Source organism: Electrophorus electricus, chromosome 5 (genome assembly GCF_013358815.1).
Source record: "Electrophorus electricus isolate fEleEle1 chromosome 5, fEleEle1.pri, whole genome shotgun sequence".
Classification (NCBI taxonomy): domain Eukaryota; kingdom Metazoa; phylum Chordata; class Actinopteri; order Gymnotiformes; family Gymnotidae; genus Electrophorus; species Electrophorus electricus.
Genome location: NC_049539.1, coordinates 16,368,451 through 16,395,923, shown reverse-complemented (window position 1 = coordinate 16,395,923; position 27,473 = coordinate 16,368,451). Strand labels below are relative to the sequence as shown.

The following is a 27,473-nucleotide window of genomic DNA, read 5'->3' as shown; positions in this document are numbered from 1 at the left end:
CTGGTGAAATATGAACTGCATTATAAAAGATCATCTATAAATAAAAAATCCAAAAGATCAACAGATGCAAAATACGATGAAAACTGCTTATTAACAAGGCACACATCCTATTTCAATTTTATCATGTCCTTTCCCCACAACTTGAAATAGTATCACCCCTTCCACTTAAATAGTGTTGGTAATAGTGTTGGTAATGCTGCATTGAATTTCTATATAGAGTTGCAGCTTCCCACAGAACTAAAGGGTAAAAAAACAAAACCTATTGTCTAGTTGTCATTTTATCTATATTTGCTTGTTTCATGTATGATTATCAAAAATTGTCAAGTACACAAATGAATGAAGTTCAGCAACAAATTAGAACGCTTTCTCAGAACTGAAAGGGAAAGTTAAATGACATGCATATCTATAATTTCCAGTGGAGCTAAAACAGTTTTATAGAGAAACAAATAAAAATGTGTTGACAATTTTATTTAGTCAATGATGATGTCTTGTAAATTGTCATTTTTTTAATTTGCATTTTCTGACGTTTCTAAGCATGGTGATCAGAAGTCTGTCATAAACAGATAATCATTCATAATTGAAGCCTAATCATGTTCTGCATAGTTCCAGGGGGCTGGAATAACACCTGAATCCTCAAAGCACACTAATGAATCTCTTAAAGATTCAGCTGGCATTATTTAATGTACATGGAATTTATGAGCTAGCCTTTCTTAACTAGAAGCTTTAGTCTGTAGCTTTATATACAATAGTAACTACTATATATAAGGCTCATAAAGGGTGGCACCTTTTATAACATCTTTCAAACACGATGTGATGTCTGTGCTCTTGAAAAAGTACCTTGGACCAGTACACAATGCTGCACTGTTTAAATTGTTTAAAAAAATACTACTTTTTTTTTTCTTCTAACAAAAAGAACTCCAGGTAATGCTTAGATTTAAAAATGGCACACTAACAACATTTGTTATAAAATTGTAACATAATAATAATGACAACATATTAAATGTTCATAACAATTACAAACAGGATCAAAAAGTTTTTTTTATATTATTACTTAAACTAAAAACAATAACTTATATAGCATTTTTCATTAAATAAGACAATATATGAGGTCATCAGTTCACAACCCTGGGAGGTACAAAGTAAAATTTCCCTTATTTTGGAGCTAAGAAATAAAATACAATTTTCCATGCCTATAAATGGAATGTTTCATTATAATCATTGTAAAATGTCTTTGTGAACAAGGTTTGGTCTCTGCAAAAACCTCAGAAAAGCTTTGAACAGTCCTCTCAGGGATTTGCTAGCACCCTGTTTTTTCAAGTGTGATGAGAATCCATTGAGCATATGACCCGGAGTTTGCTGATGCATAGAACAACAGCTTTGAATGACTGACGGACTGGTGAAGCCGCTCGGAGCTAAGAAGAATTTACAACAAAATGTGCTCTTTTGTGCCTACTTCTAAGAGGAAGCCTTTTTAGGTGAAATCACACTTCTGGCAACCTGACGGAAGCTTCTCAAATCTTTCTTTTCAACCACTTGTCACATTCACAAAACATTGTCTTCATCACTTGTCATCTCCAGTGGCACATCCCACTGCTGGCTATCATTTATAATTTAGATCATTCTGTCGCCACTTGTAGGAGCTTTGCATGGAATGTTGATAAGTATATGGTGCAAGTCATTAGGAGGTAGAGACATCACTAGTCTCAGAAGAACATCAGCTGGTTGTGAAGGTCTTGACTGGCAAGGGCTTTACATTGGTGGAACTACAAGACCTGTCATTGCTGGAAAGAGAGAAAGAAAGAATTATAATGGTATTAGAAATGGTATTATGCATGCACATATAAAATAGGGAGGACCTTCAGAAGAAAAAATTAAACATATCACCTCTGAAGCTGTTGCCTCCTGAGGTTGGACAGGCAGGTGAAGGTGAACCTTGGGGTCTCAGTACAGGAGCAAAAGCACTCTTCTGCTTGGCAGTAGAAGGAAAGGATGAGAAGGGCAGAAGAGAGGATGTGGAGCTGGATCCTGGTATAGTGGGACTAGATGGCATAACTGAAAAAGAAGTAGATGAGATAGTGTTAGAAACCATTAGAAATGAAGGTTGTTAGAAACCTAAAAAACATAAAAAGACCATTTAACGGAACATATAAGGAAGTCACCAGGAAAGAATGCACCAAAGGCTATTAAAAGTACACATGCCCTAATAATACAAAAATAAAATAAAGTTAGTTAGGGCCAGTTGATGCAAAAAGCCATGCTATCTGTTACCCGTTAACTTCAACTTGCTGTTAACTTTACAGATGCTCCTCTGATTACGATGGATCAGTTTACCATATTTCAACTTTACAATGCGTTCATTTTCCACATTATATAAATGAATCTTTCCAATTATTTGTACTGCTGCTTCACATATTATAAAACAGGCTTTGTGCTTTTGCCCAAATGTAGATTATGTGTTTTATCCAGGTTTAAGGTAGGCTATGACAGGCTAGGCTATGATATACAGTAACATATTTTAAAACTTCTCGGTTTGCAATACAGTTGACTTCTTTCTTGGAATGTAACCCCATCGTTTTAGCAATTTTGGGAAGGGTGTTCATTACATCAATGAAGGGCCACTCACTACCATAAGGAGAGCTGTTTGGAGAGGCACTGCTGAAGCCAGGGGACCCAGGAACACCCAGACTGCTCATGGGCACCGCCCCATACCCTCCACTCATCCCTCCTCCTGACCCGTAACTGGACTGCTGAGGTGTAGAAGCCGACGGGTAGCCCCGTGGAGATAAACTGGTGGAATTACGCATGTAGCCTTTGCAAGAAGATACAAAAAAATGGCATTATTAATTAATTAATTAATTAATTAATTAATTAATTAATTAAGTGTGCAATTACATAAAAGCTATGAGTAGCAAGAATGCTAATATAAAGTAGATATATAAAAATATTGTAAAACAACCTTCAGTATATAGCAAAAATAGAATTCTAAATGGATTATATTTTTAGTTTAAAAACATTTTATTATTGTAATTTGCATGTATTTATAACAGTGCAGATAAAGGAAATATGTTCCACAATAGATAAAATACACTATGCAACAAAGTGAATTATCATAATGTGCTGTTATGTCAGTTAGAAAAGTATCACAACATTGTTGACAACAACAGTGTCACCTGGCATAGGTGATTTGTTATTGAAGCCAAAATTTACAAAACCATCATTTTGACAGGTAACACCTGTTTTAAGTGTTTGTTTAGTTTTATATGAATTTACTAAAGTCTTATGCATCAGTCATATAAAATGTGACCCAATAGGTTTTAAAAAATGTTAAATGTAAAATGTAGAGTAGTCCATATTGCTAAAGCTGCTTGTTTGTGGACTCATGTCACCTTGGCCACTAGATTGTCCAGGTTCTCCGATGCTCACTCCCAGCTGGGAGGGGTAGGAGCTCAGCCCCATGACACTGCCATGCACTGGGGAGCTGGGCAGAGCTTGTAGCTGGCTGTGGGGCCGTGGTACACTGTACAGAGCCTCTGCAATGTCTGCTGCCCTTTTCAGCAGAATGTCCTACAGCCAGGAGAAAGAAAGAGAAAATTCAGTTACCCACGGCCTACTCTTACATGGTCAGCCAGAGTTAGGTGAGGCATGGGAAACTAGTCCTAGAGAACCACAGTACTGCACAAATCAGTGTTTTCTCTGTTGAAATGGTAATAAGCAGATGAAATGATAAGTTAACCTTGATCGGTTGTATTGGGAAAGTGAAATTCTGTATAGTTTGACATGCTTGGCTTGTCTAACTTGAAATTACCATACTTAGTACAGAAAGCTAGAACCTTTAGCCTGATTCTGTTATTATTATTATTATTATTATTATTATTATTATTATTATTATTATTATTATTATTATTATTATTATTATGTAATATACATGTAACTGTTCAAGTTCTCTAGAGGAAGGCTTGAAGAACCTTTCTGTAATGACAGCTAATTAGGCAGAAGCATTTATCTTCATACTGCAAGAGCACAATAAAAGCTCTTTTTGAAAATGTTCTTTTAGGGTACCCCATCACTAACCCCTGAAGAATCATTTGAGTTCATGACTACATTGAGATGGCTTTCCATTATGGTCTAAAGGGTCTCCATATAGGTCTAAGCCACTGAAGGTCATGACTGAGTGGTTACCTGATTACTGTGGGCATTTCCATAGACTGCCTCCACTAGGTCTGCTGCTCTCTTCAGTAACATCTCCTAAACAGACAGACATGGGTTGAAATCCACATGCATACGCCTATGCACATATGATTTAGAGGTTCTTTGAGTATATCAGAAGATTCCTGACCTTTGCCAGTTTATCAGGGTCTCCAGGATGTCTAGGAATGACCTTCTGAAGCCTTTGGAAGCCATAGTCTATTGTTGGCTCATTCAGTGCTGAGGACAAATTAAAAGTTCACACTGACACATGGTAACACATAGAAACAGATACACGTGGATAAACATAAATATTTTTCCATAAATAAATGGAAAGTGTAACAATTGTACTGCTCTATATAAAACCTTGATCAACTGAAAAGCAAAAGGTTCACTAATACAACTACTGCAGAGAATTTGTTCAACTTTGTGTTAAACCACCCACCTGTATAAATGAAACGTCCTGGTGCTCCCTTGCAGAACTGCTTTGATTTATAGGACAGTGTAACTTCCACAACCCCTGGAATGTGTCTTGGTGGTGTTTGAACTCGGATCGCATGGGGGGTTATTAACTGGTAAAAACAAAAGCTCATTTAAAAAAAAAAAAAAAAAAAAACCTTTACCAGGCTTACCACCTTAATATATTTACAATAGAGTGGAGTGACAAATTTGAATTTATAAAAATAGCAACTGTACTAGTAATTAACTAAAAACATGGAAATTAAATGTATTATAATCATTGTCGATGAACCTTGGTAGAATACTGATGATATTTTCAGGTTGTCATAATAATCGCATTAGAGTCTATCACATTAAAGTATGAATGATGCTAATGATACTATGATAGTCTTGTTGTATTCCTAACCTCACTCCATACAACCATGCTCCCAAACACGACTTGCAAGCCATCGAAGAAGTTCTCGCCAATTATGATAACCATAGCTCCTCCTGTGGTCCAGCCTTCACTGGGACTGATGGCTTTGATACAAGGGGTTGCTGTTCATGTGGAAACATAGCGATGTAAATACATGTAAAATACATGTAATTTACATACACATGTAATGCATACCCCTTAACATAAAGTCATAAAGCTATTTTCACTGACTTGACATGAACTGCAGTCAAATGTATAGACAAAAATAAATAAGCCGGCATACATTTTTCAGTCCTGGGATCACAAGTAGTAAAGAATGTATTTGAGGGTCATGAGTTCATTGTGTCTTGGGATTCTATGTAATGTTTCTGGAGTCCATGTCTAAATGCCTAAAGCTCTTGCTGGTCTCACCATATTCCATGGTGTTCTCCAGTGTCTCGCCTGGTTCCAGTCTACGTGCTCGACGGCCATGCTTGGAGTTGTTGTGGACAAACATGTTATCGGATACAGCAAGGACATGTCCATCCACGCTGACAGTGCTTGAGAGAACCACCTGTGTGGGGCAAAAGGAACTGTGAGGACGGAACCTCTTTAGATGGTATGGCATAATTTCTTGGAAACATTTGGTGGTTCCATTCAAACAATGACATAATGTTGGTCACGAGTCATGGAAAATTGTCCATCCTCACCCCATCTCATTTAATTTTTTCTTGTGCAACTCTCCTTCCTTTTCTTTCTATGCTTATTCACTCTGGTCCCAATGGTCATTCTTGGTCCTATCCATCAAATATTGCTCTCATTGTCCTTCTTTTTGCCTCCCCATTATCTCTCTCTCTGTCTCTCTTTCTGTCTGTCTCTCTTTTGCTCTCTGTCTCTCTCTCTCTCTCTCTCTCTCTCTCTCTCTCTCTCTCTCTCTCTCTGTTTCTCACTCTCTGTCTCTCTCTTTTCTGTGGTTCATCAGCGGACAGTATGGAGGTCTCTTTGGTCCAGCCCATTCCTCAATGACATCAAGCATATGGAGTGAATCACTTCCAGCTCTTTGGTAATACACTGACTGATCATGCATTCTCACAACTATTTTTGCTTTTTAATTTTTTTTAACCACACCAGTGCCTATGAGTATGATTCATGCATGCGTAGAGGCAGCCTGGCTGTTCCTAGGATTACATTTGGCCTAAAGAATATGGATATTACTCTCATGTGTCTGTTGTGTGTGCATTTGTGAAAATACAGGATATATGGTGCAGTAGGTGTGACACAAGAGAGAGTGGGAGAGAAGAAAAACAAGTATTGAAACAAGTGGAGAATTATCACAAGCACATGGGATGAGAAAAGAGGAGAAAGATCAGTCTGGCTGCCCAAATGAGCCAAAGGTCAAAGTGAGAGTGTCTGAGGGATAAGGATTATAAGTGGGAGAAATGAGGTACAAGAAAGAGCAGATCATGATACTGCTCCAGATCAGGAGGACTGTTCCGGGGGGATACTGGGCTGTTGTCTGGTGCAGTTTGCTAGAGATAGGTGGCAACATAGAAGTCTGCTTCAGGTTCTCAGAATTAATAACTGTATATTCTCAACATAGGCCCAGCAGCAAGCTTCTGTGCACAGATGATTAGAGGTGTGGGACCCGCGTGGAAGTCATTTCTCAGCATGTGTCAGACGGAAAGAGTTAAAACAAACATGGGGAAAGAAGAGAAGAAGAGAGCAGGGGAGGGCAAGAGGAAGAGATGTCAGCTGGGGGGGGGGGCTCCAGCAGTGAAAGACGGGTGGGAGGAAGTGAGGCGGGAGGGTCCCCAGTGAGTACTTCCTGGGTCAAAGAATCTGACCTCCCCCATCTGGAGCCAATCACTCAAATCTTGACAACTTCCTGAAACATCTCGGCTGATTTCCTGTGATTTTTGTATCTTGCAGTCTGTTCTTGCCTCCCTCCGTTTTGCTTTTTCTTTCTTTTTATCAGATATGGTGCTTTTACATTCTCAGTGCACTCAAGTGCAAAATAAGGCTCTGTTTGTAGGGCTTCTGGATGAAGAAATACACGAAGGCATACTATAATAAGGACTGCATAAAAAAGATTCTCAACTTTAAAGGTCTTGACTACATTTAAATTTTAATTTACATTTAGAGTTTTGATAATAGGTTTTTAATATTTTGTGCTGTAGAATGTATCTAATGTACAGCAACTGAATGTAACTTTCATAGACAAACTCTTAGTTGTGTTTTATACCTGGAACCTTCTCATGTCTCTTGGGTTCCCTGCTGTCTTCAGACAATTTTGGTTACACTTGAGGAAAAACTTCAAGAAAAATCTGTAGGGAACAGAAGGCAAAGGCAGACTTTAATACATATGTTTTTAAGAAGATGTTAATAAAAAGTTTCATAAAAAGCTTGTCAGTGGGCCATTCTGAGACATTGTCTGTAAACTAATCACAAAGAATATTTATAATCATGATGAGAAAAAGGAAATTTGAAAATGCAAAATTTGATGGTGATATCTACCAAAAGTCCAACACTAAAATGTGACTGAACTAGATATTTTTTAAAAAATGGACTCAAAACAGCAATGCAAGCCCAAGGGACATCAGTATCCCACAATGCAGTGCCTGAAACTCCCATGGGGTAAGTCTGTGAGTCAGTGGCAGACAGTGCAAAGAGAGGGAGGCATGTATATCTACAGCATATTATATTCATTTTGAAACATTTTATAATGACTGTGTATGACAGTGTGTTCTTAGATGTGAATTTGTGTGTGTGTGTGTGTGTGTGTGTGTGTGTGTGTGTGTGTGTATATGTGTGCATGCTTCACTGAGGTAGACAAAGGTGTCACTAGGGGGATATATGGGATGGAAGCGAGTGATAGGGAGAAAGCAGGTAGATGAAGAAAAAACGGGAAGTGGGGGAGAAGAGACTTTAAATCCCAGGAGTGTATCGTCCAGCAATATGGGACCGCTGCTATGGCAACCCAGTTCTGCCGCAATCCCAAAGTCCCCAATGTAAAAGAAGGAGGGACAGAAGACTGAGAACTGAGAAGTAATATACCAGCAATGACAGAGAGAGGGGGAATGAGGGAGAAATATATTTGAATAATTTAAAAATGTAAACATCTAAACTCTTTTAATCTCTCTCTGTATATGACATTTTGTAACACTTTATGCTAAAACATACAACAGAGGCGAAGATTGTGTAAGACCCAAATACTAACGAAATGTAACAAGCTGGATGTACTAGAATGGTAAAGAAAAATACCTGCTAAAATGTCTTTTGGTAGTTTACAGTGCCCTACTCTTTCAGTCATATTTTTCTCCTGAAAGACATCTAAAACCTAGCTAAAAACTAAAGCTAAACACTAAGGCTAGGAACTAAAGCTAAACCTAAAGCGAAACACTAAGGCTAAACACTAAAGCTCAACCCTAAAACTTCCCATGCCTATGATTTTGAGCTATTAGGGCAAAACACAATTAATATTGTTGTATTGCTGTTGGCAGAGTGATTATGATTTATCCTTTTGAGCTAAAACCTGCTCTTCCCCTCTCTCTCTCTCTCTCTCTCTCTCTCTCTCTCTCTCTCTCTCTCTCTCTCTCTTTATCTCTCTTTCTCTCTCTCTCTCTCTCGCTCTCACTCACTGTCACACACACACACACACACACACACACACACACACACACACAAACACAGAAAGAGATATATACAGACACACATTCAAAATGTACATGAAGCTGATTTATCATTAGTGGTAGTGAAATGATTTCTTTATGATTTCTTTATGAGTCCCCACAGGAACGTTTGTAGTGGTGTACAATGCAAGCAGAAGTTTCTCAGTCTGAAATTGCAAAAACATTTGTTAACTAACAGAAAGTACATATTGGGGACATGCACATTACATTTAGTCATTTTTGATCTTGTACCATTTTTTTCAGGTTACATTACAGTTTCAAAATTTGCCATAACTAATTGGCAGATTATCTATCAACACTCCTAATTACTGGGATTCACAGCATGAGAGTATTTTAACAATTGAGTGAGGAGAAAAACTAATTAAGTAATTGCATCCAGGACCCTGTTACCACATCAAGAACTTTGGGTTTATGCAGAGATTAAACAAACTGTGGGGACTATGTACTCAGCACCTTTGACTGGCTGGCTTTGTGTCTTCCAAGGAAATATCACTGTTTCAGTGCAGACAAACATTATTTTCTATTATTTTATCCTTCTGCACCTTATCACCTTATTTCTAGGTACCTTTCCACCAACATCAGTCTAACCTCTCATAACTCTTTCTCTCTCTTAGTCTCTGTCTCTCTCTCTCTCTCTCTCTCTCTTAGTCTCTGTCTCTCTCTCTCTCTCTCTTAGTCTCTGTCTCTCTCTCTCTTTCTCTCTCTCTCTCTCTCTCTCTCTCTTTCTCTCTCTCTCTCTCTCTCTCTCTCTCTCTCTCTCTCTCTCTCTCTCTCTCTCTCTCTCTCTCTCGTCCTCTTTCAACCTTTCCAGAAAGTTGGTATGAATATTCGGTCTATTAGATGAACATCCATCCTGGGCACCTCATGCTTCTCCTTTCAGCTGCGTCCACTCGGTCAACTTTTCACCCCATACAGAGTCAGCAGTGAACAGCTGCGAACAGCCAAAATTAAAGCACTTTGGTCGTGCACACATTAGCATGCATTAGTCACTTCCCCCTCCCTGCCCACTTAGCATGCAAATCTATCAGCCTTAGCGCCTTGCACCTTCTGCCACGCAGCCATTCGCTGCATTATAATTAGACCCAGCTTGCATAATTAATTAGGACTCCAGGACACCCCCTTATTACTACACAACACCCCTTACCCAATCTCAACTGTGCTGTGGGGGGAAAGTTTAATATCAACAGTGTTTGTTTTGCATTGTTGTGATACTTAGAATTAACAGTGGGGGGTAGTAATGGTGAAAATCTGACGGTTGTTTGAAAGTAAGTGTAATCCAGTAAACAGAGATTACTTGTTAATTAGGGTTTGAGGTATTCTCAAAGAATTTAATGAAAACAAAAAGTAGATTTAAATAGTTCCACTTTAAGTACTCCTCAGCCCATGACTGTATAAAATAATTCCTCAACTAGTTCTTTATATTTCCAACAATGTCTTCATAATACTGATGGAACCACTATACCATTAATACTAAAAATCAGATCAGGAGGTTATAACTGAGTCTTTGTAAATTTACATTTTGAATAAAAGCACAGAGTTGCAGAACAGAAAGCCCCATTCTGAGCTGCAGATGTCACTGGGTGTATTAATCTATAATGTCAGGCAACGGTTGAGTCTTTTTGCACCTCTAGGAGTGCTTGTTAGGGGACAAAAGGTGGGGTTGAGTCTTAATCCAGGGGATCAGTTTCACCGAGTGTCAGAGGGAGTCCCTGGGCAAGGCTCTGAATGGGCTTTGTCTGCATCTGCTTCACTTCTCAAGAGTAAACATGAGTCTCTCAGCATGGTGCTGCCTGCTAAGAGTGACAACTTGCTTAACCTAACCTAAATTTTAAAAAAGGCCAAGAATAGTGCACCAGTAACTACACTGCCCATGGTGCAAAAGGACATTCTGTAAAAGGGATCAAATGCCAGCTATATTCCACACGGCCCATAGCCAGGAGTCCAGGAGAATGTAACTGGCCGCATGCCCATTTAGGCAGTAATATAATGACCTCCTTGGGGTAGTGTGTGGAATCGAGTGATTAGCGCTGTCCACCGCGTATGATAAGGCACCCAGAAAAATGGCTTGGCTGATCATTTAAGGCATTTTACCGGGTTTGGAGGAAGTGCATGCAACCTTCTCTTTCCCAGGCTGTTTGATGGCTAGATCAATTTAGTTTTATGCCCTTTTTGCAAAATGGGGAATATCTCTGTAATAAGATATTATCTTTATCTGTAGCTTCAGATAAATGACTTTTCATAAACATACTCAAGCCATACGATAAATCTTTATATTGATGTCAGTATATTTTAGCCTTTATGTTTCATATTATATTAAATATTATAAACAAAAAATATACTGTTACGTGTAATATTTTCCCATGTGTGGGTGAAATCTTTTAGTAGAGATATCTTTTATTAACAAAAAAAGTACAGCTAATACAAGCAAGTACAAATGTATTTTTAAAGAGATATGTTTAATGTGGTGGAGGCCTCTTGTAAGACAGCATTCTAATACCGATACGCATTTTAACAGAACAGCTAAGTGCGATCAGTCTATCAATCCAAAAGGTGTTAAAGCATATCCAGAAGGTAAGATTAAAAATTATATTTAAAAAAATAACAGATGATTAAAACAGATATTGAAAAAAATAGATATTGTTATGGTTTTGAACTATAAGTATGTGTCTGAACTATAAAGAATTATTATTGAAGAAGCCACAAACTTAGTCTGTCACAGGACAGTATGTGAAAAACAGGAAAAAAGAAAGGGAGAGCCGGAAAGAGACATAGAAAGTGTTGGTATTTTAGATTCAGGATCATCACTCATCAGAATCCCCCTCGTCCACCTCAACCCCCACCCTAGAAAAACAAAAGTGTCATGACATGGAAGGAAAGGAAAATTAGGAAACCAGATGTGTGACATTAAAACATATTGTCATGCTAAAAGATTCCCAGCAAGTCTGATACACTGGGAACTGTAAGTCACCCATGCACACATAAGTGAACCTGAATGCATGATTAGATCTTAATCAGAATCTGTAAGAGGCAATAGCATAACGTATTATAAAACTGTAGCCACTCACTGCTTGACAGATGGAATGATAGCGTGTACATCAGCTGTGTACCCACTTCATAAATGTCAGAGCTACTACATTAATCAAAACCAACAGCTATCTTCCAAAGACTACAGCTTAATACTTAGCATCCCATCATTTATACAGTAAATATAAATAACTTTTTTCATTGCAAAAAACTATGAATAACAATCAAATATTTAGAATTACGTATTTGAGTTTAAATACATATTAGGTACTGTATATAGTAAAGGTCTGTGTCTATGTTTTAAGGATGAGTGCATGAGATCGCAATGACTGTATGTCTGTTTGTCCCCAGACAGGGATGAACCTGTAGGTGAGTTTGTGCATACTCTAGAAGGCTTTGGGGAGCAAAGGTGTGAGGGATGTGTGTGGTGAGGAGGGGGGGCAGTCATAAATATCCTGTGCTCCCAGAGTCCCCTGGCAGACTGGGGCTAGACTGGTCATGGGGGTTAACACCCTGCACAGCTGACCTCTGACCTCACTAACAGGGCGCGCAGAGCACGGCAGCTAAAGCGATACCCCCGTTGCCACATACCACACGAGGACCTTTCACACCCAGCTCCAAGAGCCATAGAAAAGAAAACACCACAACCAGTCCTTTTTCCAGGCCTCTCACCTTTCCACGTTAGGGCCCGTCTGTTAAGGCTGTGTAACAAACCCAAATGAAAGTTTCTTTGGCCAAACAAACACAGTGACAGACACACTATTTCTGCGTTAACCTGGTTTAGTAATTTGTCCTACCTAACTACCTCATTCGGTAGCATGTGTAGATGAAAAGAAGAAAGAAATCATGTTTAAGAAGTCTTTTGGAGCGCTCATTCCTATTCCAACACATTTACAAATTATGACAGACAAATTATAACACTTTCATTTTCACTTTTATGAATGAGATCAACCTTATCTGCCTGCTATCTATCATTAATGGAGTTGTCATTAAAATAATAGAAGCACTGGATTTTTGGAATGAAGTTGAAGTATCATGGGGTGTTATAGCTATCTGCCCATGCTACTTTTCATTTCATAAGAATTCATACTTTGCAAAGGCTGAGGTAGTGCAACTTAAAATGACAGTTAGCTATCAGAGCATCATGCAGGGTTGTTGATGTGGTTCACTAAGGTGGTCTAAGAAGGATCAGTCAAGCTTGTCTTCATATCATGTCACCAAGGGAAACAGATTACACAGTAAAACCACAGCTGTGGTATTTTAGTAGCATTTTATAGTAATATCAAAAAGGAAGGTATAAGAGAAGCAAACACCTCAAATGCAGTAAATTTGGAATTTCAGAGAAATGTGCATCTAAATCTTTAAGCGTTATTGCTTTGGAGATGACAGGTTACCTTTAATGAAATGATAGCATAGCATGTCTTCATGTTTTAAGTTACAACTCTAACATTTTGCTATGAAATTACTCTCAGCATACTCTGTCCCTGGTGTATGTTGAGCCTGCCCTTTAAAGTTTTGATTTACAGATGTAATTCATGTGTGTGTACAACTACCTCACTCCTTTAGATATATGAATAGAACATATCCTTTACATGTACATAATGTAAACATTTTTAGACAATTATCTTTGGACATGCACCAGAAGTATTAATAATGTGCTATAACAACACAATAAAATAGGTTCACAGTAATCCAGGTAATTAACCTGCTCATATGAGGTTGGTTCTACTGTTATCTATCAGTATGCTGTGCCAATACTCTGTTACTTGATATGTTTCATATGAAAAAAAAAATCCAGGGTTACTCACACCTTACCACGACTACATTCATAGTTGTTTTATATAAGTACCCTGGAATAAAATCAACATCAAGAGAACAACACTTAAGAGAAAGGACTGAAACATATGCATCACAGCCATCAAGATGCATGTATGAATACCACTTCAGCTCTGTAGGGGAACAAAGAGTGGACTATCTGTGAGAATCAGTGAACGGCAGGCAGGAGAAATGAGAGAAGAGATGTCTGCTTAATTAGCCAGTAATGATAGGATCTGACAAACAACATCTGCTTCCAGATAGAGAAGGGGGGAGAGAGGGAATTGAGAGAGAGAGAGAGAGAGAGAGAGAGAGAGAGAGAGAGAGAGAGAGAGAGAGAGAGAGAGAGGGCGAGAGAGAGAGAGAGAGAGAGAGAGAGACTCAAGGATGCCAGTAGTTGCTAAACTGACAGTGTCAAACCCTGAATTGCTTGATGGAAGGTATGTGAGAAAAAGAGGGCAGAGAAGAAGAGTTTGAGGGAGGAATAGAAGACTCTCTATACCAACCTGGAAATTGACAAGACACACAGATGAAAGACAAAACAGTGCAAGTTAAAGAATAAAAGGATTAACAGACAAAGAGACAGATGGAGGAAGAGAAGTTGGAAGGCTAGTTACAAGGAACAGAGAGAACTGAGGGAATGTGTGAAGATATGGGGTATGGACTCATTCAGAGTCCATTTAGGGCACTGTAATTTACTGTCCATGGCTAATCCATAGCAAATGTTGGGAGACGCAAAGAGGAGTGAAGAAAGGAAGAGAGGTAGTGGAGGATAAAGGAGATGGAGGGAGAAAAGCATAGAGACTGGCAGAGATCACCACAGGCCTGCTGAGAAGCTGTCAGCAGGCCCATCAACCCTGCCCTCCTTCCTGACAGATTCATCACACACACACACACACACACACACACACCCACACCCACAGGCAGACACACAAGCACACACACTGGTTTTGCCTAATAGTTTGATCTCACACCAGGGATTCTTGAATGTGCTGAGCAGTGTTACGATATGACATGAGTCAAACTACAGTGCAGCATGACTCAGGAATACATAGAGCAGGAGGACAGAGAGGATAAAAGAGCTTATCAGTGGACTGATTACATCTTCTCTTGGACAAGCTCTCTAAATTGCCTTAAAGCAGACACACAAACAAACAAACCAGTGGGGCCAGGCTAGCACCAGGGAGCACCCTTAAATCATTAGTGAAATTTAAGACATCCACACAAACACACATATACAAGCACACACCCAACCCCAAGAACACACAAACTTAGCTAATACTAGCAGCTCCAATTTCTAAACTGGATTCAACACTCTGCATTAAATTTCACAGAAACCTGCAAGTACCACCAGAGATCCTTTATTGTAATGTCACCCATCATCCAAGACTGCTATTGTCTTAAAATGTAAGTTGTTCTTGATATATGATGACAATGCAAGTAATCAAATACATACAGTGCAAAGGACATACTTATTTAAAATAACTCTCTTTCGCTCTCTCTCTCTCTCTCGCTCTTTCTCTCTCTGATGTAATTAGACTAAGCCTTCAAAGTTAAATCTCTGCTAAACTCACAGATGTGCATGGAGTTAAGGAGCACAACATCAAAATGGCAAATGGCTCCTTCTTCAAAACAGTTCCCATTACACACTGTAAAACCCATCAATTGTGTGATTAAATTTACAGCATTAAGATGACATTTTTATCCAAAGCAACTTACAATTATGACTGAATACCATTCCATTAACTGAGGGTTAAGGGCCTTATTCAGGGACCTAACAGTGGCAGTTGTGGGGCTTGAACTGGCAACCTTCTGATTACGATTCAGCTACCATAACCACTCATATTTATTTATATATACACCATTTAGTGGTCAATATTATTTAACTCTATGGTTAATTCGTGTTTTGCTTGCTGGCAGCCCATTACCATTCCAGGAGAATGTCCTAAGTCAACACAGTAAGAATTCACAACTCATATGAAAAGTTACAAACTATTAAGACTTGAGCTAAGAAAAGATTTTCTTTATTTGTATGAATTCCAAATATCTCACTCTTGCTTTATAATACCTATGAATTCTTCATGAGCTCAGGTTGCTTATAGGATCATAAGACTGGAGTAATATTTGCTCATCTTGGGCTGGTCAAATCAGGCTGCTGTTAGAGAAGCCTTTCTGATGTGAGATGAACTATCATGATCTGATAGTACTTGTAATACATGAACACACAAGCACGCACACACAAACACACATACACAAACATACACACACACACACACACACACACACACACACACACACACACACACACTCACACACACACACACACAGCCAAAGGCAAACAGATAAAGCCTCAGCCATCCATATGTGTTCTTGTCTTTTGGTTTGTAAAGAGGACTAGGCACATTTGATATTCAGAACTTAATGCTCTCTCGCTCTGGCTGTCATTCTCATGGGAGCAGATGTCCTCTCCTGTGTGTGTGCACATCTGTGTGTTTTGGGTGTGTGACTAGGGGGTTGTTTGTGAATAAATGCTTTTAGATGCAGGTATGCATGTATTTCTATCTCTCTCTTTCTCTCTGCATGGTTGCAGTTTGTATGTTTACAATATGTACTTATGCAGGAATGAGAGAGACAGGGACTACATGTGTGAATTTATGAAAATCCAAATATTTATACACTTTGAATGCAGAATATGTCTATATTCCACATTTTGTGCATAATTATTTATGCATCTGTTTTGTGTGTATAAAGGTGCTTGCATATATATAATACAATTATACAATTATATAATTGTATAAAATTGTAAAATTGTAATGAAGTACACAAGGTTTCCAGAGAAATGGGATGTTTCAGACAAGCGATGTGTTCCTGAATTAGTAGGATGTTTATCTCAGAATATTCATTCCATGGGGTTCTAAAGTTCCAAGAGTGCAGATGATTATTTTTCTTTGAGTGTCCTAAATTCTTTGCTGCCATAGCAACAACTGGCAATGCAAACATATGTTATTAATACCATTAGTATTGAAATGTCCATTAGTACTGAAATGCCTTGCCACTGGAAACTACAAATACTTAATTCTGATGATCCGAAGGTGCTCAACAAACTGATCAGCAAGCCTCCTCTTGATTCTTCCAATGTAAAGATCTCTCACAAGTCATACAGTAGACAACTACTGCAGTAAAGCATGAGGAGGACAATTGGTCCTTTCGTGCAAGTTATTTTAGTGGCCGTGTTAAAGAAAATTACATGTAGCACATCTAGAGCAGTTGTAGGATACAGGACCACAGTTATAATATGAATGGTCAGTTATCTCGCTCCCGATGAGCATGTCTTTGATGTTTTTATCTTGTCTGTAGGAGATTAGTGGGAGACCTTATAAAGGGATACAGTCTCTGTATAATTCTGGAAGATTCTGAAATGGTTCAGTATATCTCTGCAGAGGCCTCATATAAGGAGAGAGAGAGAGAGAGAGAGAGAGAGAGAGAGAGAGAAAAGGAAAGAATGTAACCTCTGACATCATTTGCTGTTCTATTAACCTTACAAGTGTTTAACATGCTTTTTGAACTGTTTTTTCATATTTTTGGCTCTCAAGGGTTCAATTAAGTCAGTAGAGGCTGGGATGGAAGAGCATGTTTCCTTCGACTAAGGGAACACAGATACTTATACTTCACTGCCATAACTACTGGGAGAACAACCAGTGTAAGTGAAACTCCAACTCAACCTTACAGGAACATTAAACTTCAAAACAGTTTTATCTGATTTCAAGAGTGGTCCAAATTGGTCACAAGGGCCTGAGAAATCCATGTTTTCATTCCCAAAGAGATTAAACCAAAGCATTACCATAATGCTTTGCAATATCCAGCTACTCAGAGCCTGTAAATGGCATACTGACATCACAAGTTTGACATCAGGTTTACCAGAACCTGTTTGGCCAAACCATCAGACTAGCAGCAACTCAAACAGCTCTAAGGAGAGTCCTGCTTGTCATTAAATTACATCAGTGCACAGCAAATTCATAGGCAAAAGGATGTTGCCTTGGTCACCACATGCTCATTTTTTTTATCTGAAGAGATTTTCTATAACACTGTACTTCTCTTTCAACACTCTAATATAAAGACGATGCCGCCTTAATAAAATGATAAACAACCGAGTTTTGGTGCTGGATGATTTTATATTTTAATAGTTAAGAAGGATATTACATTTTCATCCTATCCATACTAAAACTGTTAACACTTTGGCACTAACCATTGCAAGAAAAATGGTTGCATTATTTCTTCAGTACTTGTGTGTTCTAGCGGGTGAATATATAAGCAAATGTAACCCTCATATACTTTTACACTAAATTTATAGATGCAAACATCTTTCTATAAAATAAAGTGCCATTTTTAATTATTTAAAAAATGGTTTCAAACTATCCTGTCAAGAGTCCTGTAACTGGGTCTTTTCAGAGCTATAACAAGAAAAAGTGCACATGAGCTCATCTGTCAACCCTTTATGAGACCATTGTGGTTTCACAGTTTGGGGGACGGGGTGATGTTGATGAGGCTGGGGTACTCCTATTGATTCCTGTTTTCTTGTAGTAGTGGCTTGTTAAGGGAGACCCTGCTGGAAAGTGCAATCAATTAGAGATACTGATCCCACGCAAACCCCCCAGCCCTGTTCCTTAAGATGTGCTGTGCTAAGCCCATCGTTGTCGATGCATCCATATATTGATCTTGGTGTGGCACTGACCAGCTATTCCTCAAGGCCTTAACAGAACTGTAGCTTTACTGTTAATAACAGATCACAAGAAAAGATGAACAAACAATTGCTGAAAGTGCAAGAACCCAAGTATAGAATTACAGTTATTTATTTCACCGTAGTTTCACTGAGTGTGGGTGGGTTTGATTGGTTTTGTTTTGTCTTTGTTGTAGTTTTGCTAAAAGTCTCTTAGCATATCACCACTAAAGCTGACCAACTGTAAAGGTTTTGTTTTACATTAAAGATCATAGTGGTGAAAGATTATTGGGCCCACCTTTATATGTGTAATATTTATAATTTATAATTATATAATTATATAATTATAATGCATTATATATGTAGTATTTAGGTCCAAAAACTGCTTACATTTTTGTATTTAATAATGAACTGATATACATATATAAGCTAGCAAAACTTAAAAAAATGTTTCAACCACATGTTGTCTCTGTTGCTCATTAGTATAAAGTTTATTTAACAGTTTTCATCTGCAGAGCTAGAAGCAGATCACCAGAAAGTCACTGAAGAACCACTAATCAATGAATTGATAAATTGATTGAGCAGATCTATCAATCAATCGATCATTTCCATGAATCCATACTAAAGAGCTCCTGCTTGAAGTGTATGTGAAAATTGACACACCAGTAAAAGGAAAATACTTAGGAAGCATAAGGTCTGTACAAATAAAATATCAAACATGTTCAAGCTTTAGCAATATAAAAACAAAATAGCAAGTGGTCTTTGTGTGTGCTTAATAAAGTTGCTAAAATCATTAAATGATAGAAACATACTGTAGATTACAATATCTCCATATCAGGACTGCACTTCAAATTTACACTCCAATTCACCATCAGCCCCTAACATCACAGTGACTGAAGCAATCCTTAGATCAGATGCGAGGGTCATAAAGTGACAAAAGGCATGCCACCTCAAGGATCAGATGGGATCTCTTCTCTCTCCTTTCACTAATAACGGGATTAGTAGAGGAAGGGCTGAATAGCAGATTGAGAAGAGGGGGAGGAGAGTAAAAGACCCGACAGGCCCCAAACAATATGGAGGCAGATTAAAAAAGGGGAGGGGGGGCAATTTGAAGGATCCCAGTTCCCATGTGCATTTAAGAGGTGTTCTGATGAGGCTGACTAATTATGACAATATTACTTGGGAAAAGGTGGAGAGGTGGGGGTGTTGGAAAAGACAACGTCTATGCATATGTTTGTGTGTGTGTGTGTGTGTGTGTGTGTGTGTGTGTGTGTGTGTGTGTGTGTGTGTGTGCTGTGACTGAGGGGAATGAACCCTAATGAACCTAATGAACATCATATATGATTTTAATTTTGACCAAATTGTTTTAACTACAGAATCTCAGAAAATATGTCTTTGCACAAGATTCTTCATATGACAGCCTTTGATACAATGTTCTAAGAATTTTTGGAAATTGAATTGTTTATTAAAACATCTGGACTTTGAGTTTGGTGTCACCAAAACAAGAGAGTTTATTTAACTGTTGAACAACTTTAATCAACCCACTAACGAGGCTTTTCCACTGAGAAGTGGAAGTAACAGGCTCTGAGGGCCAAAATAGCCAACAGAGACCTTTGTTTTCTGGAATCCCTGAGTAAAGTATGGTTTTGGTGAGGGGATGGAGAGAAGAAGGGAAGGTCAGAGCCAGTCTCTGTAAAGGAGAAAAACAGCTGCTCTGCTCAGGACTTCTGGGAAAATTCAAAAGACATCAGCTTGTTTTATTTTTTTCATTTTAAGAAAGCTTGCGCAAAGATGCACTATAGGTGAATTGACTCAGGCAGAGAGAGAGAGGGCAGGGGCAAAGTTGAAAAAATAATTATAATTATATTATATTGACTTATAAAACTATATTGTACTTACAATATTATAATACTATATTATTATTCCTAATTAATACTATATTATAATAACATATGAAACATGCATCTGTAACTTCTCATTAGTCTGTGAGAAGTGATGTAAATGCTCTGTAATAATCAGTAAGCATTTTAAAGCCTTTTTAACAGAGAGCAAGAGAGATGGAGAGAGAGAGATAGAGAGAGAATGATGGAGGAGACAGAAATGAAAATAATGAGGGGGGATGAAGAGGACCAGGAACAGCCGCTACCAAGTCATGTAAACCAACACACCCAAATCTTATCAAACCAGAACCAGCATAGAAACGTACACCTTCATGAGTGTTTTCATTTATTTCTGCTCTGCATATTGCTGTGCCCTTACTTGCAGCACAACTGAATGCTAATCAATTTAGCAGACCAAAACCGGAATAGTCCACAAAACCCCCCAAAGAATTCCTTTCTGACGCTGCAAGATGCCTAATGTACAATAAAAGTTAATAAAATGAGCCAAGGACAAAGACATTGGACTTAAGACCCTATTCTTACCTGTCAATGATGACTGGGTCCGATGGTGTCTCATTTCGATTGCCACAGCTCTTTTTCTCACAACAGCGGCTGTATGGATGAGAAGCAGTAGCATATAAAGGCAACATGCCCTATAAGGTAATGCATGATACATATTTAAAATATACTTTCCTAATGGTCCTTATGTTTACATCAACTAATAATTTAATACCAATTATTAATAATGGTAATTAGTTGCATAAACAGTTAATGTATTACTATTATATGTAAACATCACATAAGTGTAAGCCTAAGACACAAAAAAGAGAAATGACAAAGAACAATTTGGGGAATGACAGGAAGGCATAAGGACAGAGGAATCAGATCCCTCTCCTAACCCCCAACACCCGTTATACAGTAAACCATACACACATCAAACAACAAATTTAGAGTGAAACAACACAAGTAACCATCCCTAAGACACATACACACATACACAACAGATGACACACACGCCAGCACCAAGCCTCTGTTGTCTACACCCTCCCCACAACCCCGCCTCTCACTCCGCCTTTCCTGCATAACAAAAGTGGCCCCCACCCTGGCCATCTGCCCCTCTGCTGTCCCCTCAAACCACTCCCCCACTGCTCAACTCCCCCTCTGTCAGACTGAGCCACTCCCCAGCTGTGTCATTTACCCTCTCCCACTTACACACCCCCCACCTCACAGCCCTCCCCCCTAGTCCGGCTCTGTTATTAGCCAGCTGTGAACTCCACTCGGGCATCTGCTGGACACACAATGGGGGCGAAGCCGATCTCGACTCCCCTTCTGCCCTCCCCCGTTGTGTCCCTGAGCCTGAGGTCAAGGCACCGCATGCCCCCTCGCCCCCCCAGCCCCAGGCCCAGTCTGTCCGCTGTGATGGGAGTGAGCTTGCTGTCTATCTGTCGCCTAGTGGCTGCAGCATCGATCAAGCAGGTGTTATAGTTTGCCCTGCTGTTTTGTTGGGCTTTAATCTTAGTACAGCATGTAAACTTCTACAGCCTGTGCTTTGACCTCCCCTTTATGCAGTGCATAATATGATCATCTTTGCATGTTCCCAAAACATATTTGTCTGATTATTACATGTAAGACTAAAGACTGAAGTGACTGCCTGCTAATGAGGATGTGTTTATGTGTAGTTGTGAACAACATGTTTACCTGCACATGACCTCATGAGTGAGCAGGACACGACACATCTCTGGATTCTTATTTTGGCCTTCATATGATATGGGCTAAGAAGAGAAGAGAAGAGAAGAGAAGAGAAGAGAAGAGAAGAGAAGAGGCATTATCTTTGGTTCATGTACAACCAACTGTAAAAGGGTTGCTTTTTAACAAAAGCTTGATGCTATCTTTATCTGAAAAGCTTCAGGTTACCCCAAGCAAACTGCAGACATTTTTACCTGTTTGGTGACAGAGTCAATGAGACGAGCATAAAGGTCTTGTTCAGTTCGCACCCCTGCAAAGAAACACATGTATAAGTTTGCTGTTATGGAACATAATAAGTAATTAATTAAATTAAATATTCATCCATTAAGATAGAAAAAAATAAAAGACAGAAATGACTTAATATGTTCGGTTATTATATTGGGCTGTTAATAATGATCTCTGGATAGTTCACAAAAGATTTTGCTGCTTTTTAAGGACCAGATGGAACTATAAAAAATCAGTTCTTAATGCTCCCCAAGTTAAAACTATTCACTATTTACTAACATATTACCTAGTTTTATCAACCACTCATTTTTCTTATAAATCATATTCATTAAAGTACTCAGCATCTACTTTTAGCTAAAACAGCGAGGCCCACTGTATTGGGGGTATCTTAACTGGAAAGAGTTATGTGCATGTGCATGTGTTCGCATTAGTGTATCTCAGTATGGGGATCTTTCATCTTCTCTCCCATGGGTTCTGTGGTGATGCCAGAGGAAAGGAAGGAGGAGCCCCTGGGAGTTCACATCTCCATCAGTCTCATGTTTTTATTGTGCATTGCCACTGGGAGGTTTATGCATTACAAAGTCTCTTTTGCCCATAAAGCAAGTGAACAGCATAAGTTTCCTAAAAACCACGCACTACACCAGGATGAGCTACACCGGTTGTCATATCTACTTATAATGATGATGAAAGCTGATGTGATGTTTGTGAACACCTTGATGTTCAAGTGCAATGATGCTTCAGCTGACTTATGGCTGCATTCAGACTTCAAATTCAACAATAAAAAAAGAAATACATAAACAGATAAATGTTTGTATGTGCGTGTGGGTCTATGTGTTGTTACTCTTCAGTTAAAGACTATTTATGCCACCATACATTCTATAATAAACAAAGGGACTTATATCAATTATATGCAGTATGAAGAGTTATTGCTTGAAGTTGTCCAACACTGTTATATATTTAATCTTTTAAACTCCCTCAGTTGAAGACTACAATATAAAAGAAAATGACAAACATACCATTACTATAGAGGAGCTGAAGTTTGTAATGGGTGCCATTGTTGGTCTTTTCTCCTGTCTGTTCCTTAGAATAACAGGACAAACAAACACAAGGGAAAATATAATTTGGTGAAACAAATGTTCTTCAACATAAATTCTTGATTAATAAACACCTGGTGCAAAAACATTAAAATAATGTTCTGTATTCCAGGAGTTGAATCACCATAACAGAGTATACTATCAGAACTACATACACACATACTATAGGGAGTGCTTTGTTTACCCTGGGATAACTGACATGTGCTTGCATTTTAACTGAGGTTCATTCGGAATGGCAGACTAGTGGTTGGTGCTGCAACAAATAAAGTCTTTCAAACAAGAGCCAAACAACATGACTTTACCCTTTAATATAGTTATAATGCACCGTGTTAAGTGGCTGTAGTGACACTGATGAGGTTTACAAGATGATACATGCATTTAGTTTTCACTTGAGTCCAAATCAAATATGAACTAAAGTAAAATGAATATTAGAAGGCGGGACTGCTTAAATGGTTACTAAGCCACAAGTAACATTTAGAATAAATAGTTATACATTCCATGGTAGGACAGTGGTGTTCAGTTGATGTGTGGATGTGTATGTTTGAGTAGAAGAGAAGAGAAGAGAAGAGAAGAGAAGAGAAGAGAAGAGAAGAGAAGAGAAGAGAAGAGAAGAGAAGAGAAGAGAAGAGAAGAGAAGAGAAGAGAGATGCAATTAAAAATGTAATTAATGAGCAAAAGTTTCACTGAAAGAAAAACTCCAGTCTGCATTGAAGCCTATGAACCAACACTCCTTTGAACTTCTCCTGCTTTTCCAACCTCTCTCTTTTAACTGGCTTCAAGGCAATGTACTGTGGTCCAATATCCCATGGAGGTATAAAGCAAGAGAGGGAGAGAATTCAATGCTGCATATTATATATTCTCAAATAGCATCCCCTTTGCGCCATGAAACTATTAGCAGTCAAATGTCAACAACTGTGTTCATGTACAATGTTCTCAAGTCAGTTAATCATAAACCAAAGCATTCTCTCCATGAACAAAAAAATGTAAGCACTCCAGAACTTAAGCACAGCAGAACTCAAGGCTTACAATCTATTCTACTGTCTCTCCTTTGATCACACACACAAGCTCTCCCCTCAATCTCTCTCTCTCTCTTATATATATATATAAAGCTTCATTTCAATGATTCTGCCACTTCTCAAAATAAGGAAGAATACAACATAAGGGGAATTTCTAGTGCTCTAAATCAAAGCAATGAAAGTCTTTGTAGAGATGATTATTTTCAAGGACAGTACTTGTGATTGAATTATCTACTAATACCTTAGAATTTACCAGCATACATAAATGTACCTTCTCATGCTCCACAAAATCAATGAAGGCTGTCCTCTCTATTTCCACTGGTTGTCCATGTCGGTCATAGAGGGCCAACACAAAATGGAAGAAGTTGGACTTACGCAGGTTGGAGGGGGGCTGTTTCTCGAAGTGGGCACGAGATAGTGCTACTCCACTGTGGAAATAATGTTTTCTGTATTTAACAGTTTTACACATTAAATGTAGAAATCCAGTTTAACCCATTGAAGGCCTTGACACACTAATTCTGAATTCATAACTATTACAAATTAGGAAGGCATAAAAAGATTAAATATGAGTCCAGTACAGACATCAGGTGCTTCTGCAAGTATATGTTAAATCAGATTCTGAGCCCGGACTTGTGTGTTACATTATGTGTAATTTTGTACTGTACATTGTCATATATTTGAACAGGGTGAAACAGACACTGAGAATTAGACTGAGAAATAGAAATGTATCAAGAGATGCTGTTATTGCCAATACATTTTACTTAATTGTCTCAAAATGTAATTGTATATCTTTAATATATATTAAAGGTGCGTAATATATTGAAAGGCTATATAAAATTCTAAACATTCTGAAGTAAAACAGGAAATATTTTCTCTTTTACTGTGTTCATGACATAGTTCTTCATTAAAGCTAAAATCGTTATTGTGGACATATGTAACATGTTAAGATTAAGCTATTACTCATCAGGCGATTTTAAAGGCGGTTTAGAGCACGACGGAAAGATTGTAACTTTCAAGCATTCCCTATCATATCAATTTAAAATGATGTTATAATCATGTATAACATATAATATGTTGTGCTGTTTGAAGTATATATATATATAAGTTGTGCTGTTTGAAGTATATATATATATATATATATATATATATATATATATATATATATATATATATATATATATATATATATACAAAATAAGACAAATTATTGGGGGGAAAAAAAACGATGGCATTATTATCTTTTTGGGGAAGAAATATGCTGGCCAATTTCTCTCAGTGTGATATCTCCATGTGAACGGAATTCACGGAGGAGTTACACTGATTGTATATAGGCTACAGCAATAATCAATTCGATCTTCACTCTTTATTGACTCAGTGAGTTTGTTATCATTTGTGCAAATACACAAAGAGTTAATATAGACACAAGCAACATGAATTACATTTTTAGCAGGCTTTAATTTTAATTTATGACTTTTTATTTTGTGGAATAAATTGCCTAACTCAAACTATAGGCTTACATCTTAAATCGGTTGGAAGTCAGTTAACAATTCTTCGTGGTAGACACTGACATAATAGGTAACCTAACCATTCACGCTAACCAAGCAGTGGGGAGAAGTTTTATTCTTTTTTTTTCATTCAGCCTTTTCATTTTTGCCTTACGTGAAACAAAGCTCATTCAAATATTTATAAAATGCTCTACTTGTAGCTATCTATATTGTTTTATTTTTATGATTTATTTATATTATTATTATTATTATTGTTGTTATTATTATTATTATTATTATTATTATTATTATTATTATTACTGACGGATGTTTTAAAGTCTTCAAGCCTACTACTATGTACTGACTATTCAGTGCCGCATCTGCAGTCGTCACTGCATAATAATGAACTTTAAAAAGAACTTTAACTAATAGAAATATGAAAACAAGGAACAAATTAGATCAATTTACTCTGTGAGCTTAACAAGGCGATCGACGGTAATTGGCCGCGCTTCGAGTCTTAAGATAACATTGTTCCCGACTGAATAATAAGACAACCCGGGTTTTTTATATTATAGTGTTTTGTGGTGGTCCTTTCATAGAGCTCCTGACTTTTATACCTCCGACTATTGACGCTCTCAAGGAAATGCTAAGCGCTCTTTTCGCTGCTGTTCATCTGTCTTGTCATTTTGGTATCACATCCACGAAAGCTACAGACCTGTTGATGTGTCATTTTGGCAAGAGATGAAGCAACGGTCGAAGTGCATGTAGGAATAAATGCAAATATGCGTAAAGAAACGACAGTTGTAGAAATCAGACGTTAGCTGTAGCCTATACATTTTCACATGTACCGGTTGTTATAGTAAATACAAAAAGTAGCGCTAAATTACTATGTTTGTTATTTATCATGATTTGCTGTGATTTATGATGAAGGTGTTCAATTATCGTGCGATTCCTAGAGTTTGCGTTAGCCTATGTTATAACCTCTTCATACTGTCAACATCAGAGACTGTAATTTGGTAGTTGTTAAATGTCATATGAAATGTTATGCAAAATTGTGATTTTGCATGTATAATTTATATACATATGTGTGTGTGTGCGTGTGTGTGTGCGTGTATATATATATATATATATATATATATATATATATATATATATATATATATATATATATATATATATATATAGGTTTACTACCTCTGTGCTGCTATGTTTGCATCCACAACACCGACATTCCGCACCCATGAGCGAACTGAATCCATTTCTTCCAAAAAAGTTCGATCTTTCACAGCCGTAACTTCTTTAGTTAGATGTTCTTCACTTCCAAACATTTACAACAAATCGTAATAAAAATATCTGGTCACCTGTACAGAGCTGCTACACGAGGAAAACAAGAAACAGAAGAGTGAAACGCTGTTACTGCCTCCTTGATAGGCTGCTGACTCCAGAACACTAGTGAAGATATATTTTAAAAAGTGTCTAATATTCTTAAAGCGGAAGCAGTGTTTCTAGTACTGTTCTAGCACTGGTTCAAGTTCTCTGTGGTTTTGAACATAGATCTGTCCAGCTTTGGCACGCACACATTGTTTAAATAAACGTAATTTCGTAACGTGCGCTTGGTCCACTAAAAGATCACCTGTTCTAAAAGACACATAAAAGCTCGTACTTCCCCAACAAACGACAGTACTGTTTAAGCCCCTGGAGCATATAAACCACCGAGCCCACGCGCTACGTATATCCACAACAGG

At 38.0% G+C, this 27,473-nt stretch overlaps 1 protein-coding gene across 2 annotated transcripts; it reads right to left on the bottom strand.

Moving 5' to 3' along the window:
* Positions 1-1,038: 1,038 nt before the first annotated feature.
* ebf2 (EBF transcription factor 2) lies at positions 1,039-27,181 on the bottom strand. Of its 2 annotated transcripts, none has more exons than XM_035526368.1 (16): positions 26,923-27,181; positions 24,516-24,672; positions 23,151-23,214; positions 22,104-22,159; positions 21,862-21,935; positions 20,707-20,775; positions 7,281-7,362; positions 5,471-5,612; positions 5,051-5,181; positions 4,631-4,757; positions 4,337-4,425; positions 4,180-4,245; positions 3,387-3,564; positions 2,624-2,809; positions 1,885-2,052; positions 1,039-1,781 (listed from the first exon to the last, which is right to left on the bottom strand). In XM_035526368.1, exons 1-16 carry the CDS (start codon positions 27,054-27,056, stop codon positions 1,750-1,752), a joined length of 1,755 nt encoding a protein of 584 aa, XP_035382261.1. In that variant the 5' UTR covers positions 27,057-27,181; the 3' UTR covers positions 1,039-1,749. The 2 variants fall into 2 exon arrangements, with proteins under 2 accessions (XP_035382261.1, XP_035382262.1); XM_035526369.1 differs by having other exon boundaries at positions 23,151-23,208.
* Between the last annotated feature and the right edge of the window lie 292 nt (positions 27,182-27,473).

Bases quoted from the DNA above. Each gene is read 5' to 3' on its own strand.
- ebf2 (XM_035526368.1), bottom strand. From the start codon at position 27,056: ATGTTTGGAAGTGAAGAACATCTAACTAAAGAAGTTACGGCTGTGAAA. The intron at 4,426-4,630 runs GTGGGTGGTTTA...ATTTGTCCTCAG, and splicing joins AGGACGTTTCATTTATACAG to CACTGAATGAGCCAACAATA. The intron at 3,565-4,179 runs GTAACCACTCAG...TCCTGGCTGTAG, and splicing joins GAAATGCCCACAGTAATCAG to GACATTCTGCTGAAAAGGGC.